Here is a 17,056-nt window from a genome sequence, read left to right as displayed (position 1 = left end):
CTGAGGTCCTGCGAGAAAGCACAATGAAAACATGTTCTAGTGATTCCTGCGACCTTCCGTGAGGACAGCGATATGAACATGCTGTACAGTTTAGGTTTGTATTATTGTCTATGCAATTGCCCCGCGCTTGGAATTTAACTGGATGTGGAGGCGCACTAAGGTAGTCACCCGCGGATGAAAAGCGGAGCGCACAAGGTTATGAAATGGGAGCCATTTTGGTTCAACTCTGAAGTATGGAGGGAGCAACTTATGCTGTTGTAACGTAGGTTGAGCCAAAATGTCCCACCCTGCTGCAGTTCTTATTAACCTTCCCTAGTTAAACCTTGGGGGAGGGATCCATGAGAGCTGTCGCACAACTACTACTTTCCTACTTCTCCAGGAGATTGTAAATGGCCTAGCTAGTCCAGGATACTGAGCAGATCGTAAAGATATTAGCAATACTACGTCTTTCATGAGGTATGTCGAAATTTAATGGAGGAGTTTCATGGCGCCGCCGTATATGAACATGAGGATTCCACCGGTGAGTAGCTAGCGACCGAAAGACGACGGTAAAATTGTTATTCAGCCATCGCCGCCGTGATGTTTGTTTGGGTTAGTAGCACTGTGTAGCACTTTCAGTGAACGGCACGTCTGTTTGCACATGGAAATTTATCCTATGCGGATAAAGGATGAATTGCAAAAAAGCTCTCGGTTAAAACGTGACACATTCCAAAGATGGGTTGTGTTTTCGTTAAGCATTTTAGCATTGATCGGCACTTTAAATTTAGCAAGATTAAGGTATCGACTAAAGCAAAACGTACAGAAATAGATTGTAATCTCGTTAACAAGAGAAACGTCTTACTCTCCTGACTTGTAAAGGTAAAGTTAATCACTTTTACGCATTAACCATTTAGCTAACACTGAGCCAAAATTACAGTGACGAGTCGCTGACGTCTCTTCTCTGCAACAGTAGATTTCACCTAATGTGCTACAAATTGTCATCTTCGTCACTTGTCTGTGGAAGTCGGTTACTTAGCAAGCGAACTGACCGTTTATTCGGTGTCCCTTAGTTATATAAACACACGTAGTTGTCTTCCACACATAACTGTCATTATTTGTGCCGTTATGTTTATGAAACGCTCTTCGGCTTCTGGAGTTGATGTTTCCCAGTCATGATCTAGAAATGGTGGGAATCTTACATCAGTACTGGACTGTGAAATTGTACTTGACTGTAGTGTCGCCTAGGCTCCAACATCCTATAGCTTTATTTGTTGTAAGGCTGTAGGTAGTGCTTAGTGCACCAGTGGTCAGTGGACGATTTAATAAAAGAATGGTATGCAGAAGAGACGCGATTTAATTTGAAGATGTTAGGGGCTCTTTTGTTATTTCTTCTTCATCGCACTAAGTCGATGACTGTGGGAATTTCTGAGTAATGCTTGGGTGTTGTTCTACGGATTTGGTATAAATCGAAGATCGAGTGTAGTTTCTAACATAAAACCGTTTGCTTGCTTTAGTCAAAACTTTCATGTTGATTTTTGACTCCAACAGTTTAATACTTGCTCTAGCATCGTCTTTCTCCGGCATGAACACGGGTGTATTTTAAACAGTTAGTAAAATTGTTTAGCTCTGGGGCGTTTCACCCATCTTCTGGTAGGACTATCACTGCACATGTTACTGCTGTGGATCAGACCCCCTGCTTTCTCCACTTCCATGAGCGCATCTGTCTGTAAAATACAACTGATAGAACCTGTGGGAATAGAGAAGAGAGGAGCTGAGTACAGACATTAAAGTACTCCCCGCAACAGCAACCTGTTGAGCCGGCCATGTAGGACATCTGTAGACGCCTGTGATGCTATCCTTTGTAAACCTGTTAAAACACTCAGGGCTGGAAAACGGCAGCTTGGGCCCGATGTTTTTTGGCTCTTCCTCTTCAACAGAGATCAAAGTGCTGAAAAAGGAATCTTGTGATAAGAGATGTATGCTTTAAGATCTAGTATGTCTGATGCACTTTCTGTGACAGCATGGAGTTCTCTGTCTCCCTCTCCCACACACACACACACACACTCTTTCTCTCGCTCGCTCTCTGTTTTAGCTACTTTCTGTCCCCCTCTCCGTATCTTTCTTCCTTTTCCACACATTCAGTTTTTTTGCTGCTTGTCCGTGTTTCCACTGTGGTCTACATTGACTGTACAGTACCACAAATGACACAAGGCGAAGCTAACTCACGTTTGTTGTGTAACGCGTGTGGAAAGTGACAGTGGACCACTCTTAATGAACGGAAGCAATCAAACTTGGTATCCTGTCACCGCCCCAGATTGAGCAGTCCAAGGCATTGGGAACACGAACAATAACAGGAAGTGAGGACATGGATTGAGACAAGAACACATGATTTGTCTCAGCTTTCCATTAGTTCTCTATGGCTTTGTAAAAATACACCAGACCGCAGCTTAAAGTTATCTCCTTTTGAGGTGTGTGTTTTAGGTGGGGCCTATTTGGAAGGTCGAAAGAAGTACAGGCGGTTAGTTATTTCTTTATTGTTTGGTAAATTAAACGAGGATAATACCATAAGAACATTAACAAAACCTGCCGCCCTCAAATCAGCCCTGCCCAAATCCAGTACATAGAATGCATGTGACGGAATGGTTTGTTCTAGCTCAGACGAAACACACCTGACTCAACTTGTTGATTAATCATGGTTCATGATTGGTTGACTCGTGTAAGTTTGCGCAGAGGCACATGGAAAACGTCTTGTAAAATACTGCATTAAACCATCATCTACCATGTCCCTGGAACTGTTTTCATTAGACCTAACCCAAGATGGGGTATTTCAGCCTTTTGTCATGTTTGCTGACTGAAACTTGTTTCCCCGATAGTGTTTAGAAAAGGCTACTTCCCAGCTGTCATTGAGTTTATTCATATACGTTGCAACTCTGACAGTGTTTTGTCACTTTCCTGGTTTTCCAAAGAGTGTTAAAAGTGCTTTTTAAAATATCCCTTCTTAAAATTATATTACAATCTCCCTCAAGTTTACAGGTCTAAAAATATAGCACCTCCACTGACTCTGCCTGGCAATGTATTATTCAGGGAAGTGGCGGAGTAATTAAATGTTAATCGGATGTGGGTCCTTGTCCTTGTTGGGAGGGGCGTTGTGCATCCGTGGCTCCAAATGACTTTTGTTTTGGTTTTAAGTCATGTGAAAAGAGTCTTTGTTTTATGTGTGTAACTCAGACGGAACCAACTTATTAACAAACATTTGCTGTGGACTGTGCTTTTTGAACTTTCTGAATTTTCATTTAATTTTTTTTCCCCCCACTCAAAATGTGTATAGTTTTTTTTTTCTTTTTTTTCGTTCTCCATAGTTACGCCAGAACACCGTCAACCTGAAACACACACTGCCACTCAAGCTTTCCTTGAGCCCCCAATTTAAATGAGATGATTCATGTGTTGATATTACATTGTAAAACTGCCATCTTTCTTATTGGTACTATGCTCCTATGAACAATGTGTACATGTAAGCAGAGCAATGATGGGGAACACAGTGAATAATACTCTTAAAGGAAATGAGCTTTCCCCACCACATTCCCTAGGTCTCATGATTAAGCGTAACACAAAGGTGCTTTACGTCAAAACAATATGGTACAGTCTCGATTGTCGAATTTGAGAGTGCAAAACGAACCAGAGACTCTGTCTTCATGGCGTATGTGTCGAGCGTGATTTCAGACTCAGATATTCGTTAGTCCGTTGTCTTTCCTGTTGTTAATATGTCTTTCTTTTCGCGAGTCCTTTCTGTGTTATAATTGAGTTGTACAATGCTTCTCTCACCAGAGTTAGCACACCTGTCTGTTCTTTATGGTGCATTATCTAATACTTTGGTTATTTAAGCCTTATATAAATATAAAGAAGATCCCTAAACCCTCTTCGCCATATCCACCCTACCACTGAAATCAGTACTATGTACTGTGGGCTAGCTCACATTTGGTGCAAAGTTTGGCATTTGATATCACATTGAAGAAAACACAGTATCTAGGCCACACTCAGGAATAAGTATAAACACAAGGATGTTGTGTGGAATTTTTCACTGTCTTGCGATGTGTTCTATCTTGCGGTGTGGTTCTGATGGTATATACATACTGTGAGTGTTTCTTATTCCCTTCTTTCCGTGTCGTCTTCTCCGATTTGTGCTGACAGCACACCATAGCTTGCATCTTAAACCTAGTGGAAAATGTGTTGACTCTACTGCTTTCTAGACCCTCTGCTAGGCAGAATATCTAGTCTCTGGTGTAGCACACGCCATCACTCACGCTTATGTCTAACCAGGTTCTTCTAATGCATCGTACTGTCGGTGGCATTTTCTTTCTGGGGGTGTGTTATGATTATGTGAATGTTTTCTGAATTTTGCTCAACAAATCAATTCCTGTGTCCTGTATTATACGGCGACTTCACTGTATATGTGATACTTGAATGTCAGTTAATTTAGAGCTTGAAGTTTCCTGCATCGTCATTAAGTGTGTTTTGATTTACAAATCAGTTGTGTTATGATGTGTGATGATTGAAGTAGTTGGAGAAGTCAAATCAGGCTGAATACAAACTTCAAGTAAACGTTCGTCGATATTTCCTCCTCTCAGCATTAAAGTCTTACCTTAATGTGGGTCTTGGGATGGTGCATTGGTGTGGTCCCCTGACAGTATTAGGGTATAACATCTTTAGTTGGAATTAATGACAGTATGTCATATCTGAATAAGCGTTTCACTGTAATATCATTGCCCTGACGATGTCAGATAAACAATTAACATCAAGACCATATCTATTTTATACTCAACAGGTCACCAACTGGTTAAGATGTTAAAAAAAACCCCAAAACAAATCAGTGAGCTTCTCTTTTGCAAAACTTAAGATAGGTTGTTTGAAACAATATAACAATGGTCTGTAAGAAAATGAACAAAACAATGTTTATTTAAGGTAGGTGTTTGTCTTTGATTTCTGGCACATCTGTTTCATGAAATGTACCCATACCTTAGTGGTGACTAGTAGTCCCTTAATTGGAAAAAAAGGCAGCCATTGTACTCGGCTTAGGGTTCTGAGTGTCCTTATCCTTTGTTAGGTATGGGCATCCAGTGTGTGTGAGACTGGATGAGACCAGGAGGGCTTGAAGTGAAGCCTGTGTGCACTTTTCCCTTGGATTGCTGAAGAGGACCTCAGTGCAGGTGAGAGCAAGACCCTGACTTGACTTTGAGCTGTTGGGGTTTATCCTTCTGAACTTGTGCTAGATGAACAGTTATAATTTAAATTCGATTTGCTATCGAAATGTATTCGGCTAACGAGAGAGCCGTTGCGCTGACAATGTTGTCAGTAAACAGATGTGTTGTTTTCCTGCAGCTTCACTTCTCGATGTCTGTGTTTGTAGTTATATATTCTGGAACACCACAGCATCTGACTGACATGTCTGGTTTTGCAACCTCTCTGCATTATTTCTTCTCTAACTTTTGTAGATGCTTTGCAGAACTTTCTAGCTTTTATTTTACCTCACCTCAGAGATGGAGTGTTTTCTTTCTTTTTTTTTTTCTTCCCTGTTTTGACATACCTTCTTCTCCACCCTCAGGTTCACACAGCACTCAGCAGGGTGGAGCCTCCTGACCCATGGAGAATTACTTCCAGGCAGAGGCCTTTAACTTGGATAAGGTACTGGATGAGTTTGAGCAGAATGAAGGTGAGAGAAAACATCTTACTTTGTTTCTTTCCTTCTTTTAGAGGAGGGATGAATGGGAAATCCCATGTGGGTTTAGCTTGAGCTGTCTGAAAACAGGGGGAAGGTGGCGGAGTCTGGCTGCTGTTTCTTTATGCTATGGCTAGATGACCCAGATGTGGGTAAATTTGCACAGACCAGTAGAAGCTCATCAGGTTTTGACCTTTTATTGAAGCACGTGCAGGCAGGTGGCTGTGCTGGGGGGTGGCGTTCTCTGGGTGCACTGTAAACGGGGCTAATTGGATTAGCGTTTCCCCTCAGGACGGCTGCTTTTTCCTCTATTTTTCTCTCAGGCTGTTTAATTGGTGTCAGAGAGCCAAGTGCATGTAATGTACTGGCCTAAGATTTTGCGTGCGTGTATGTGAAAGAAAGCGAGAGAAAGACCACTGTATAGCAGCAACACATCTTTGTTTTTGGGAATTGATTTCTTTTTGGTGGGAGAATTAATAATGGTCTCCGAGTTGTGGAGATAACATTGAAGAAATACATCTTTGTCATTGTTTGTAAGTTACGTATTAATGGGTTTTTTTTTTTGTATGTATTGACATTGCTGTGAAATACATAAGCGAACAGAATAACTCAGTGTGTCCGCTTCATGTATGAGTGAACACACATTCTCTGCTTTACTTAAAATGAGAGAGGTTTGTTTGGCAGGAAAAAACGAAGATCTTAAACAGATAAATGAAAATTCCTTAAACAGGGGGTGACTGGAGTGTGTGTGTGTGTGTGTGTGTTTGTGTTTGTGTGTGTGTGTGTGTGTGAAAACAGGAATGTGCATGTGCCTGTGTAAATTTGGTAGCAGGGGGAAAGGCCATCCACATTCCGACGCATTCATGTGTCATATTGACGGATGGCTCCCAGGGTGGATACCAGATTGGCCCACTTCTCAAAGAAAAAATTGCCAATTCATTTAAACCTCATTTCTCCTGTTATCTGTTGTTTGTTTTCTTTTTCTTTGCACTTTTCTCAGCATGAGAATTCAGACTCATCAGTTCTCTTCCATTTTTTTTTTTTGGTCTCTCAGATGAAACAGACACCCCCACACTCTCTGATGCTAAGTGGACCCAGATTCTAGCCCCACCAGCTCACCTCCTGTCCCTGAACCCTGCTCTGACCCACTCTGATTTGAGCCCACGGGACAGCCCTCTCAACTTCAAACCTCTGTCTGACTCCCCTGCCGATGTCAGCTCCCCATTGACGGACTTTGCTGGACCTGATGGGAAACTGGGCCAGGGCCCACAAATAGACACCTGGAGTGAAGAACGCTCTGCAGATATCCACAGCCCTCCGCTGCCTCAACCCAACATTGGCAAATTGGTCAGTGCTGACGGCCAAACGCAGGACCCCCTTCCTGACCCGAGAGTGGTCCAGGAGAATGGTTATCCCGCAAGTCCGGACCGCAGTGGGCTTGCCGAGGTGGGCCTAAGAGATCATGACACAAGCACTTCTGTTGCTGAACAGTCTTTTGTCTCGAACTCGTGCGTGGATGCCCTTTGTGAGGGCCAAAGTGGTCTTGCGGAAGAGGACAGATCCTCTCATTTCTCCTTTCCTGTGGAAGGGCTAAAACTTGGCGAGCCAGGATTGAAGGATGGTTCTTCTTCAACGAAGATGGAGTCCACAGAGACAGACAGGAATGACCAAGAATCAACAAAACAAGAGCAGTTCCTCAAGGCTGGGAAGGAGGACTGTGAGCAGGGCTTGCAAGAGGGGAATTTCTCAGAGACAGTGGAAGTGGTCTCCGAGGAGACCAGCGGCGGTTGCAGGGAACAGGGCCATGATGTTAAAAGCCATGTGGATGCCTTCCAGAACGGTGGATGTGTGATGGAAAGAGAAACGTGGCCTTCACATAAGGAAGCGAGAATGAAAGAGGAAGCTCACGATGGAGAGGAGTCACATGCGGACTCGTGTGCGGAATCGCCCCTTTCAGATCAGCCTGTGTCCAATGGGCTTGTGGAGGCAAACAATGACGGCGAGCCAAGCCAGTCTCTGGCCCCCTCAAAGGAGGACTCTGTCACGGAGGAGAAGGAGATGGAAGAGAGTAAGCAGGAGTGTTGTGAGCCGGGGGCCGTGGGAGGGGGAAGACTCAACAATAACCGCCTGCAGCCGGTCAGCGTGCCCTATGGGGGCGCACGACCCAAACAGCCTGTCAGTCTGAAGCTGCAGATTCCCAAGCCGCTCTCAGGCCAGGTCCAGAATGAACTGGGTTCCTCTGGTAAAAACAAGAACCTAGATGTTCAAAGCAGAGTGGGTGTTGGGGAACCACCTTGTGGAGGAGTTGGAGGGGAAGGTGTTGGAGGTGTGGACACAAACCTAGTGAGGGTCAACCGGGAGAATGGGGAAGCCCCTTTAGGCCTTCTTATGCCCACTGAAAGCCCAGACAATGACCTCCAGGCTGGCCAACAGGGGGCACTCACCAAAAAACCTTTCGGCTCGCTGGGAGAGGTGGCCCCTGTGTGGGTACCAGATTCGCAGGCACCCATCTGCATGAAGTGTGAGGTGAAGTTTACCTTCACCAAGCGAAGGCACCACTGTCGAGCCTGCGGCAAGGTGAGGTCACCTGTGCACGTCGGTATGAATTTAAAAGAAAGAAACAGTTTACAGATTTATGTATTATAATATTTTTATGATTTCAGTGGCAAGTATGGATTGTAAATATGTAGCTTTTGTCTTTCTCTTATTTTTTTATTTATTTATTTTTTTGAGTCGTAAATTTTATTTATTGATTTATTTATTTTTTTCAAATTATGACATATTTGTGGGACCCTGAAGTCCTAGAGTATGAGATCAAGAAGTACCATGAATATTGTCATAATTGCTGGACAGGGCAAACCCTGAGAAAGTGTCAAAGGGCTGAGGGCAGAGTGTTGCTGATTCTGCACTTATAAATAGCAAGGCTGCTGAAACTGCCTCTTAATTTCCCCTGGCGATAAACAAACCTCTGCACTGCCGCTGGCGCTGGCGGTGTGTCACAGCCCTCGGCACAAACAGTGGCGCGATAAAAACCGAAACTAAAATGGAGATGAGGGAACAGAACGGTTTCAGTTGACAGCGGACTGATCTGGCTCCCATTCCGCCCCCCCCCAGGGCCTAGTGTTCTTGGAAAACAGCTGGTGGAAAATAGACATCATGGCAGGGCTTTGGAAAGCTTTGGGCCATTGGGTCACTCTAACGTAATGTTTTAACGATATAGACCAGTTTTATGCCAGCAGCCGTGTCTCTGCGTGAAGCTCTGATGCTCATCTGTGGGAAAGACCTGGTCAGACATCTGTCTGCATTTATTTCAGGCCGCCTTAATGTGTGTGTGTGTGTGTACATGCTGGATGTACTTTCTCAGTGTTGGATGGTCTCTTTACATTTAGGTATTCTGCGCTGCCTGTTGTAGTTTGAAGTCTAGACTGATGTATATGGACAGGAAAGAGGCTCGGGTCTGTGTTACTTGTCATCATGCGCTGATGAATGGTGAGTGCTTTGAAAGTATACTGTAAAACACGTCTAGTCAGACAAAGCATTCCCCATTTCAAACAAAGGGCTGGAATCCCATTACAGTATCGCCCTATGACTTTTTTCCATTCTAATTCACTAACCCCCTCAGTGCATGTCACAAGGCTAACTTTCTCAACTATTTGACAAACTATAAATAGTTGCGTTGTTAAATACATACTTGTAATTCCTGGACTTATTGGCTTAATTATTTTTGTCAAACCCCCCCCCCCTTATCTCTATAGCTCAATCATGGGAAAATATGGTAAGTGGTTGCAACCAAAGCCCAAACCCTAACAATCCGGCAGAGTATTGCTCCACTATTCCTCCTCTGCAGCAGGCCCAGGCCTCCGGCACACTCAGCTCCCCTCCGCCCACTGTCATGGTGCCTGTCGGTGTGCTCAAACAGCCAGGGACAGAAGGTAACCTCAGCTTTTTATGGAACAGTCAACAGGAGGAAAGATTAGGAGTATTCTGGTTGGGCAATGCTGACCTATATTAGCATATTGACTTTGGTGTTGTGGCTAGCTTTGTGAAATAGCTTCTCGGTTACACAGGCTCTCTTTCACGGGAGCAGAGAAGAGTGTGGTTTGCCGACGGGATTCTACCCAACGGGGAGGCCGCTGACTCTGCTAAGGTACCTACAACAAACCCTGCACCCTCCCAGCCACTGCCTGCATCCCAGTATTCCAGTAAAGCTCCTGCAGCTAATGCATCAAAGGTGCGTAGAACCTTATGCTTTTCAGGCAAGGAATTTATGCCTATGGGAGTATTTGTCGCATAAAGCTGAAAAAAAGTGTAGGCATAAATTCAATATGACCGTAGATTCAGTCGTATTTCGACTGAATTCGAACGTTGTGTCTTTTGGATTTTCTCAAATGTGGGACTTGTGTGAGAATCCCTGAAGTTACATGGTGCCGTTGTAACTTTGACTCCCGTTCTTCCTCATAGGCTGGCCATGGCCCTGGGGCCCCGGTGGCCAGTCCGGTGGGCAGTTCCCTCAGCCTGATTCCCGAGGACGGGCTCCCTCCCATCCTTATCTCCACTGGCGTCAAAGGAGGTACGGGAGGCCACATCACAGGTGCTTGCCCATCCTCACCATTCAGCTGCCTCCTCTACCTTCAGCGTGTGTATGTGTGTGCCTTTTTGTGAACAGCAACGTGTATTTGTGTGCGTGTGTGTGCGTGCGTGCGTGTGTGCATATGTGTCTATGTTTCTGCTTTAAGTGACCACCCGCCCATGCCTTGAGAGGGCCTCCGCCGGGGGGGGGAGGGGAGCATGGGATTAAGTTTCCTTATCTTGGTTAAACCATGGAAGGAAAACTGCAGGGGCTTTTGCTTAGGGAATGTGCCGTCTTTGAGAACGCTGTTAGCCAATGAGTTGACTCTTGCACCGTTTATCTGCAGACTACGCCGTGGAGGAGAGACCGTCCGAGATCCTTCTTATGCAGCAGTTAGAGGAAGGTGGCCCTGATCCTCTTGTCTTTGTCCTCAATGCCAACCTGCTGGCCATGGTGAAGTTAGTCAACTGTGCGTGTGTTACCCCATTCAGTTTTTTTTTGTTCGTTTTCTGACTCCCATTGTTTTTGTGAACAGCCTAGATTTTCAGCCTAGATTTTTTTCCTTTTCTGAATAATGGAGGACGTCTTATTCTTGTTATGATGAGGCCAGTACATGTTACACTACCCCCCCTCAAAATAAAAAAAAAACAAAAATAAAAACTAACTTATAAAAACACACACACAACATTACTCTGACATTACTATGATATTGTCATACCTGATTCCAGTGCATTATGGCATCCCCAAGCTGGAAGAACATACTTAACCAAGTTCCCCTTTCCTCACTAAGGAACTTCCCTGAATTCTCCCAGCTTCCAGTGACTATCTCTCTGTTGTCATCCAGATGTAAACAGGAAATGCTGGTATGTGACGACAAAGGGCATGCATGCGGTGGGCCAGGCTGAAGTGGTGGTTCTTCTACAGTGTCTACCAGACGAGAAGACCATTCCCAAGGACATCTTTACTCATTTTGTGCAGCTCTACCAGGAGGCTTTAGCAGGTAGCCACACAGACAGCGATGCCATGACAACCTCTCCTCGGTCAGACTGCTACATATGTCTGAGTACAGAAGAACATGTTGTGTAATCAAAAGTAGTAAAATTCCAGGCCCTAGCTGTTAAAATGATAAGGTCCTACCAGAAGACATTTCTCTGCTGAAGAAGTACCATATGACAAAAGGAGATGGAGGCGTAAAGAGATAAAATTAGACAGCTCCACCAGGAAGCTCTCAGAGGTAGAGTTGTAGAATTGGACTGCTGGCCCTGCGGCATTGCGGTTTAAAAAAAAAGAAAAAGATAGGAAAAAAAAGCTTCCACTCCAGGAGCTGCTTTGTAGACACAATAACCCTGCTGTCACAGAACTTTACGGTGGGTCAAGGGTAGCATCTACAGAACATTTTCTGTGTCATGTCAGCGTATGCTGTGTGGGAAGAGCTTTAAAAAAAAAATTAAAAACGACATGACGTTGACAGCTTTCTCCCTGCAGCCATGTGCATTATGTATATATCAAGTACTGCTGAAACTGTGCATATGTGAGATAAGCAAATATAATCTGTCAGGTTTGGTTTGGTGAACTTCAGTTACTTCAGCGGCTGGACGTTTAAATCCACATTGCTTGGATCTTTGCATTTTTTTTAGTACTGCGCCTTGTGAATCTGTTGAAAGACTGCAAGGACATTCTCCATTAAGAAGCTGTATTCTCTCTGCAGCGACTGGAGCTTTGCAGCTTAGCTGGCCTCAGATTTGTCTGGTCCTTCAAATGCCTAATTGAACTTTTCTCTCTTTGTCTAGGGAACGTGCTTAGCCACCTAGGCCACTCTTTCTTCACACAGAGCTTCCTGGGCAGTAAGGAACACGGTGGTTTCTTGTACATTAGCCCCACCTTTCAGTCCCTGCAGGACCTGCTGCTGCCTAACCCACCCTACCTCTTTGGCATCTTGGTGCAGAAGTGGGAGACCCCTTGGGCCAAGGTCTTCCCCATTCGCCTCATGCTACGACTCGGGGCAGAGTACAGATGTGAGTTCTGTGTGTGTGGTTTGTGTTCTTGGTGATTCTAATGAAGACAAGTGGGGGTGTAGATTGTTGACATTAATGAGACGTTAGCTTCAGTGCTCCATTGAATTGAATTAATTTCAGTAGGCAGTGGTTATGTGGGTTCAGTTGGATGCATCTATATAATTCATGACTTTGTTGAATAAGCATTTATCTCATGCGGTGAGACTGTTCTCCAAGAGCCACACAGCAGTGTCTCTGGCAACACATGGGTCAATGCAGTAGGAATTTTTCTCACATTCTAGCTATCTCTGTCTACATTTCTGTCAGAAGTAAACTTAAAGAGAATCAGAAATGATGCCAAGGTGGCTTACTGAGAATGATGGAAGTATGTGCAGTTGGAGAACATCCTCTCTGTTGCCAGTGGCAACACGGGTGGGGGTGGGGGGGGGGGGGGAATTGCAGCTCGGGGCTTTTGCACCTAAGGATTTTATAAGAAGCGTTTCCAAATCCTCTGGTTTTAGAGAAACCTCCTCCATAACCATATAGAGATACGTTTTCCTAATCCCTAAATACGTACCTCACATAGGGCTGGATTACATTAATGAATTGCCTCCTGTTGAGATTCCTCAATTCTGAATTTTCAGCCTTGACAATATGCTGTTAAGCGACTTGCCTTGCTCACATTTGAGTTCAGTGTTCATTTGGTTGCACTTAAAACCATACTATTGCGTTGCAGTCTACCCCTGTCCATTGTTCAGCGTGCGATTCAGAAAACCCCTCTTTGGAGAGACTGGCCATACCATCATGAACTTACTCGCGGTAAGGGTTATAATATGACTGTACATCGGTCATAACTTTATTACTATACCAATACGTACTTCAGTGACTTGTCTGAATTATATGTTTGTATCCTTATTTCCAGGACTTTCGAAACTATCAGTACACATTACCAGTGGTCACAGGTTTGGTGGTGGATATGGAGGTGAGGAAGACGTGCATCAAGATCCCCAGCAATCGTTATAACGAGGTGAGAATCAACACAGCTCGAATAATCTTGGATGTTTCTGAACAGGCACAAGAGACGGACACGCCACATTGTGGCTGGAGGATGTTATTAAAGACGCCATTGGTACAACAGCAGAGCTAACAGATACTGTGACAGATGGCACCACGGTGCTAAATGTTTCAGTTCTCTGAGCAAATGATCCGTTGACAGCAGCTTGTCCAATGAAACATCGCTTTTTACAAACCCTCCAGGTTCTTGGCACGTCTTTGAGAAGTATTGGACGGAATGGAACTTCTCTGTATGCAAACTTTCCGTTGACACTTCTGCCAATGTGGCTTAGCTAAAGAGATCTGAAGATGCTAATATGATTCAGTTTTGTTTTTTTTCTTGCAGCTGATGAAGGCTATGAACAAGTCCAATGAGCATGTGTTGGCCATGGGAGCGTGCTTCAACGAACGGGCCGACTCCCACCTCGTGTGTGTTCAGAATGATGACGGCAACTACCAGACGCAGGCTATCAGTATTCACCACCAACCGCGTAAAGGTGAGTTTAAAAACAAAAAAAAACCTAAATAAAATACCAAAGTGAGCGTCCTGCCCCCTACTGGTTTCCCATGGCACTGCAGATGGCCCTGAGCAGGACTCATAGCTCATTCACTGATTATGCCTTAACAGAGGCTGCCATTTGTCTTTGTTTCCTTGCCACTTTTCCAAAATGCACACAGCAGGCTGATTTGCAACAGTTATGATGTCAAACTTAGAGATACATATTTAAAGATTCAGGGGGGGGAGAACAGAAAAACAGAACAGAAAAAAACAGTTTATTGCAACGACAACAAATTTTTTTTTTTTTTTTTATCTAAACCTATTTCACTTTCAGTCCCCTTCTGTTCCCTTCTTTCCTCAGTTACTGGCGCTTCCTTCTTTGTGTTTAGTGGTGCTTTGAAGGCCTCGTCAGGGTATTTGGCCAAGACCAGCATTGTGGAAGGTAATGTTAAAAGCATCACAGTTTAGTCTAAGTAGGACAGCTCCTCTCTGTGGAATACTATTTAAACTGAACATAATGTCCTCCTAATTCCTTTGACCAAGGACGCCTTCAGGCTAAACAGTCCTTTTTTTTCTTGTTACCCTGTAGTTGGCAAAGTATAAAATAGGAACTGTAAATTTGTTCTGCCTTCTCCACTGACTGGTGTTATAGTAACGTAGTCGTGGACTAGTTTCCCATTTGAGTCCAGGCCCAAAATTTTTAGATTTTTTTGGTCAGAGGACCTGACCTGTGTTATCTATGTGGGAAATGCATTGAGAGCGGTATGGCCATACACATTGGATGAATGGCTGCGTCCACTGGTACATAGTCATGTCGACTGTTGCTATGTCAGATGGTGTAATGGTCCAGATTACGGCAGAGACAATGGACACCTTGAGACAGGCGCTCAGAGACATGAAGGACTACACCATAGCCTGTGGCAAGGCTGACCAAGAGGAGAGCCAGGAGCATGTGCACATACAGTGGGTGGAGGACGACCTCAACTTTAACAAGGGGTAGGTGATAGCTCATCAGAAACTCCACGTCAACCATACCAAAATATCAGAATTAAGGCATAGAGGAAAACATCTTCACAGCTGAGGATATTACCACAATACACCTTTGAGAAGTTAGGATGTGATCTTAAAGAACCCAAAATCTCCCACCCTGAATGCTTTGTGTCTTTAGGCAGAAACACACAGACTTTGTCTCTTATGTTGTCATGCTGTTGCTTGTGTGTCCAAGATGGAGAGTGTTAATATAGTAGTAATTTATGTGGAATACAGTAAAATAGTTGTAATTTTTTTAATTGGCAGTAGAAAACAAAAATCTTAACAAATGGGTAATGTCTGACAAAGAAGGTGAGTGATATTTTGATTTAATTTCTTGCTTGCTTCCCCCTCTCCAAAAAAAACCCCACCAGAGTGATCAGCCCTATTGATGGTAAATCTATGGAGTCTATCACCAGCGTTAAGATCTTCCACGGAGCAGAGTACAAGGCCAATGGGAAGGTCATCCGCTGGACAGAGGTACCCCTTCATTTTCAAAAATCACCAATACTTTCAAATGTGAACATGCAACAAAAAGTATTCACTCTGTCCTAGGTTAGATATGTCCTCAGCTGAGCACTGTGGTGTAACCTTCTCCCGTTCCTGGAGTTGTCCTTTTGACGCAGTGTTTGTCTCCTGGTTCAGGTCTTCTTTCTACAGAGCGAGGACCAGCCCAACGGCGACCCAGCAGACCACAGCCGTCTGACGGAGAACGTGGCGCGTGCTTTCTGCATGGCGCTGTGCCCACACCTCAAACTGCTCAAAGAGGACGGCATGGCCAAGCTTGGCCTGCGGGTCACGCTGGATTCGGACCAGGTGAGGAGGAGGAGGAGGAGGAGGAGGGTGTCATAGAGGCGGCAATCTCTGTGATGTGTTTACAGATCCAGAGATAGCAGATGAAACCTGTAACTTTTAATTCCATAGGATTGGATGCTCCGGCAGTTTGCCTGACAAACCTGTCTGACACCCTGAGAGTTTGTTACAAATGAGTTCCAGTTCCAGTTGTTCACTTCATCTGTTTTCATTTCTTCCTCTCATACGAAGCCCCTCACTGAGATTTTGGTCTGACCTACAGGTGGGCTACTTGGCCGGCAGTAACGGGCAGCCTCTGTTGCCGCAGTACCTGAGTGACCTGGACAGCGCCCTCATCCCAGTGATCCACGGTGGGGCCTGCCAACTGAGCGAGGGCCCCGTCGTCATGGAGCTTATCTTCTACATCCTGGAGATCATTTCTTAAGGGACTTTCTCCTCCAGCCTGAACCTCCAGTCCCATCCGTCAGTCAGGCCCTTCTCTCTTTTTCCTTCACTCATTTGCACTTCAAAAGAGCCTGAAAAGCTGTGCTGGAAACAAAAAGAGCATTCCTCCAGGTCCTCTATGCACCATCTCCACCCTCCACCTGCACTGGGGCTTCCCTTTTTAGGGAAACTCTGAACATGGTGCTGTTTTTTTTGTTTGTTTGTTTGTTTGTTTGTTTGTTTGTTTTTTGTTTCTTGTCATGCCCAACTCCACTGTGGAACCCAGAGGTCTTATTGGGTTGCTTGCAACAGCAGTTTTGTACCCAGGGCAAGATCTCTGAAAAGGCCTCAATGTAGCACAGCAGCATTGAAGAGACGTCAGGATGTTTTCACGTTGCTCTTGCTCCTATTGGCGGCTTCCCAAGTTTCTAGTAGGTGGAGAAGAAGATGATGGAGCTATGTAACGAGGAACACAGTCAGAGAAAAGCTGCTGAGAGAAAACAAAGTCTGATTTTGCTCTGGTGCACTACACCTGGGGTGGCTTTTCTTCAGGAAAAAAAAACAAAAAACTAGGAAGAATGGACCTGTCTGAGCTTCAGTCTCGCCTCATAGCTTTATGAACGCTCACCGGATGCTTTATATCACCGAGTTTTTTTTGTTGTTGTTGTTGTTAGTGTGTTATTTTTTCTATGGCAGCATAATGGTGCCAATGTAGCCTCTTTAAACGAAAAAAAAAGGGAAAAACGCGTGTAATTAACAGAACTGCTCAGCGGGTGGCTGAAATATGTGTTACGTCATAACAAGCATATACAATATTCCTATGGAGTTATTGTTACAAAGTTATAGATATACAGAGTGTGTTTCCAGAAAGGTCTTAATCATTTGACAACACTGCTGACCACTGGGGATTTTACAGTCACTTCAAGTGGTCTTGTCTGTCAGACATGAATTTAACTGAGGTAAATTGGTTTTAATGCTTTACA

At 44.4% G+C, this 17,056-nt stretch overlaps 1 protein-coding gene across 1 annotated transcript; it reads left to right on the top strand.

Annotated features, from left to right (window-relative positions):
* The first annotated feature begins 357 nt into the window (after positions 1-357).
* zfyve9a (zinc finger, FYVE domain containing 9a) lies at positions 358-16,283 on the top strand. The gene is made up of 19 exons (XM_030774090.1): positions 358-520; positions 5,081-5,183; positions 5,579-5,686; positions 6,747-8,269; positions 9,082-9,181; positions 9,448-9,624; positions 9,760-9,923; positions 10,154-10,283; positions 10,609-10,731; positions 11,107-11,262; positions 12,053-12,277; positions 12,993-13,075; positions 13,179-13,283; positions 13,656-13,806; positions 14,170-14,250; positions 14,642-14,804; positions 15,212-15,317; positions 15,483-15,653; positions 15,913-16,283. The coding sequence occupies exons 3-19, from the start codon at positions 5,617-5,619 to the stop codon at positions 16,072-16,074; spliced, it is 3,690 nt and encodes a 1,229-aa protein (XP_030629950.1). The 5' UTR covers positions 358-520; positions 5,081-5,183; positions 5,579-5,616; the 3' UTR covers positions 16,075-16,283.
* Positions 16,284-17,056: the final 773 nt, after the last annotated feature.

The sequence above is a fragment of the Chanos chanos genome, chromosome 5 (genome assembly GCF_902362185.1).
Source record: "Chanos chanos chromosome 5, fChaCha1.1, whole genome shotgun sequence".
NCBI classification, from domain to species: domain Eukaryota; kingdom Metazoa; phylum Chordata; class Actinopteri; order Gonorynchiformes; family Chanidae; genus Chanos; species Chanos chanos.
The sequence above is the reverse complement of the archived record's forward strand: the minus strand, read 5'-3'. Positions and strand labels throughout refer to the sequence as shown.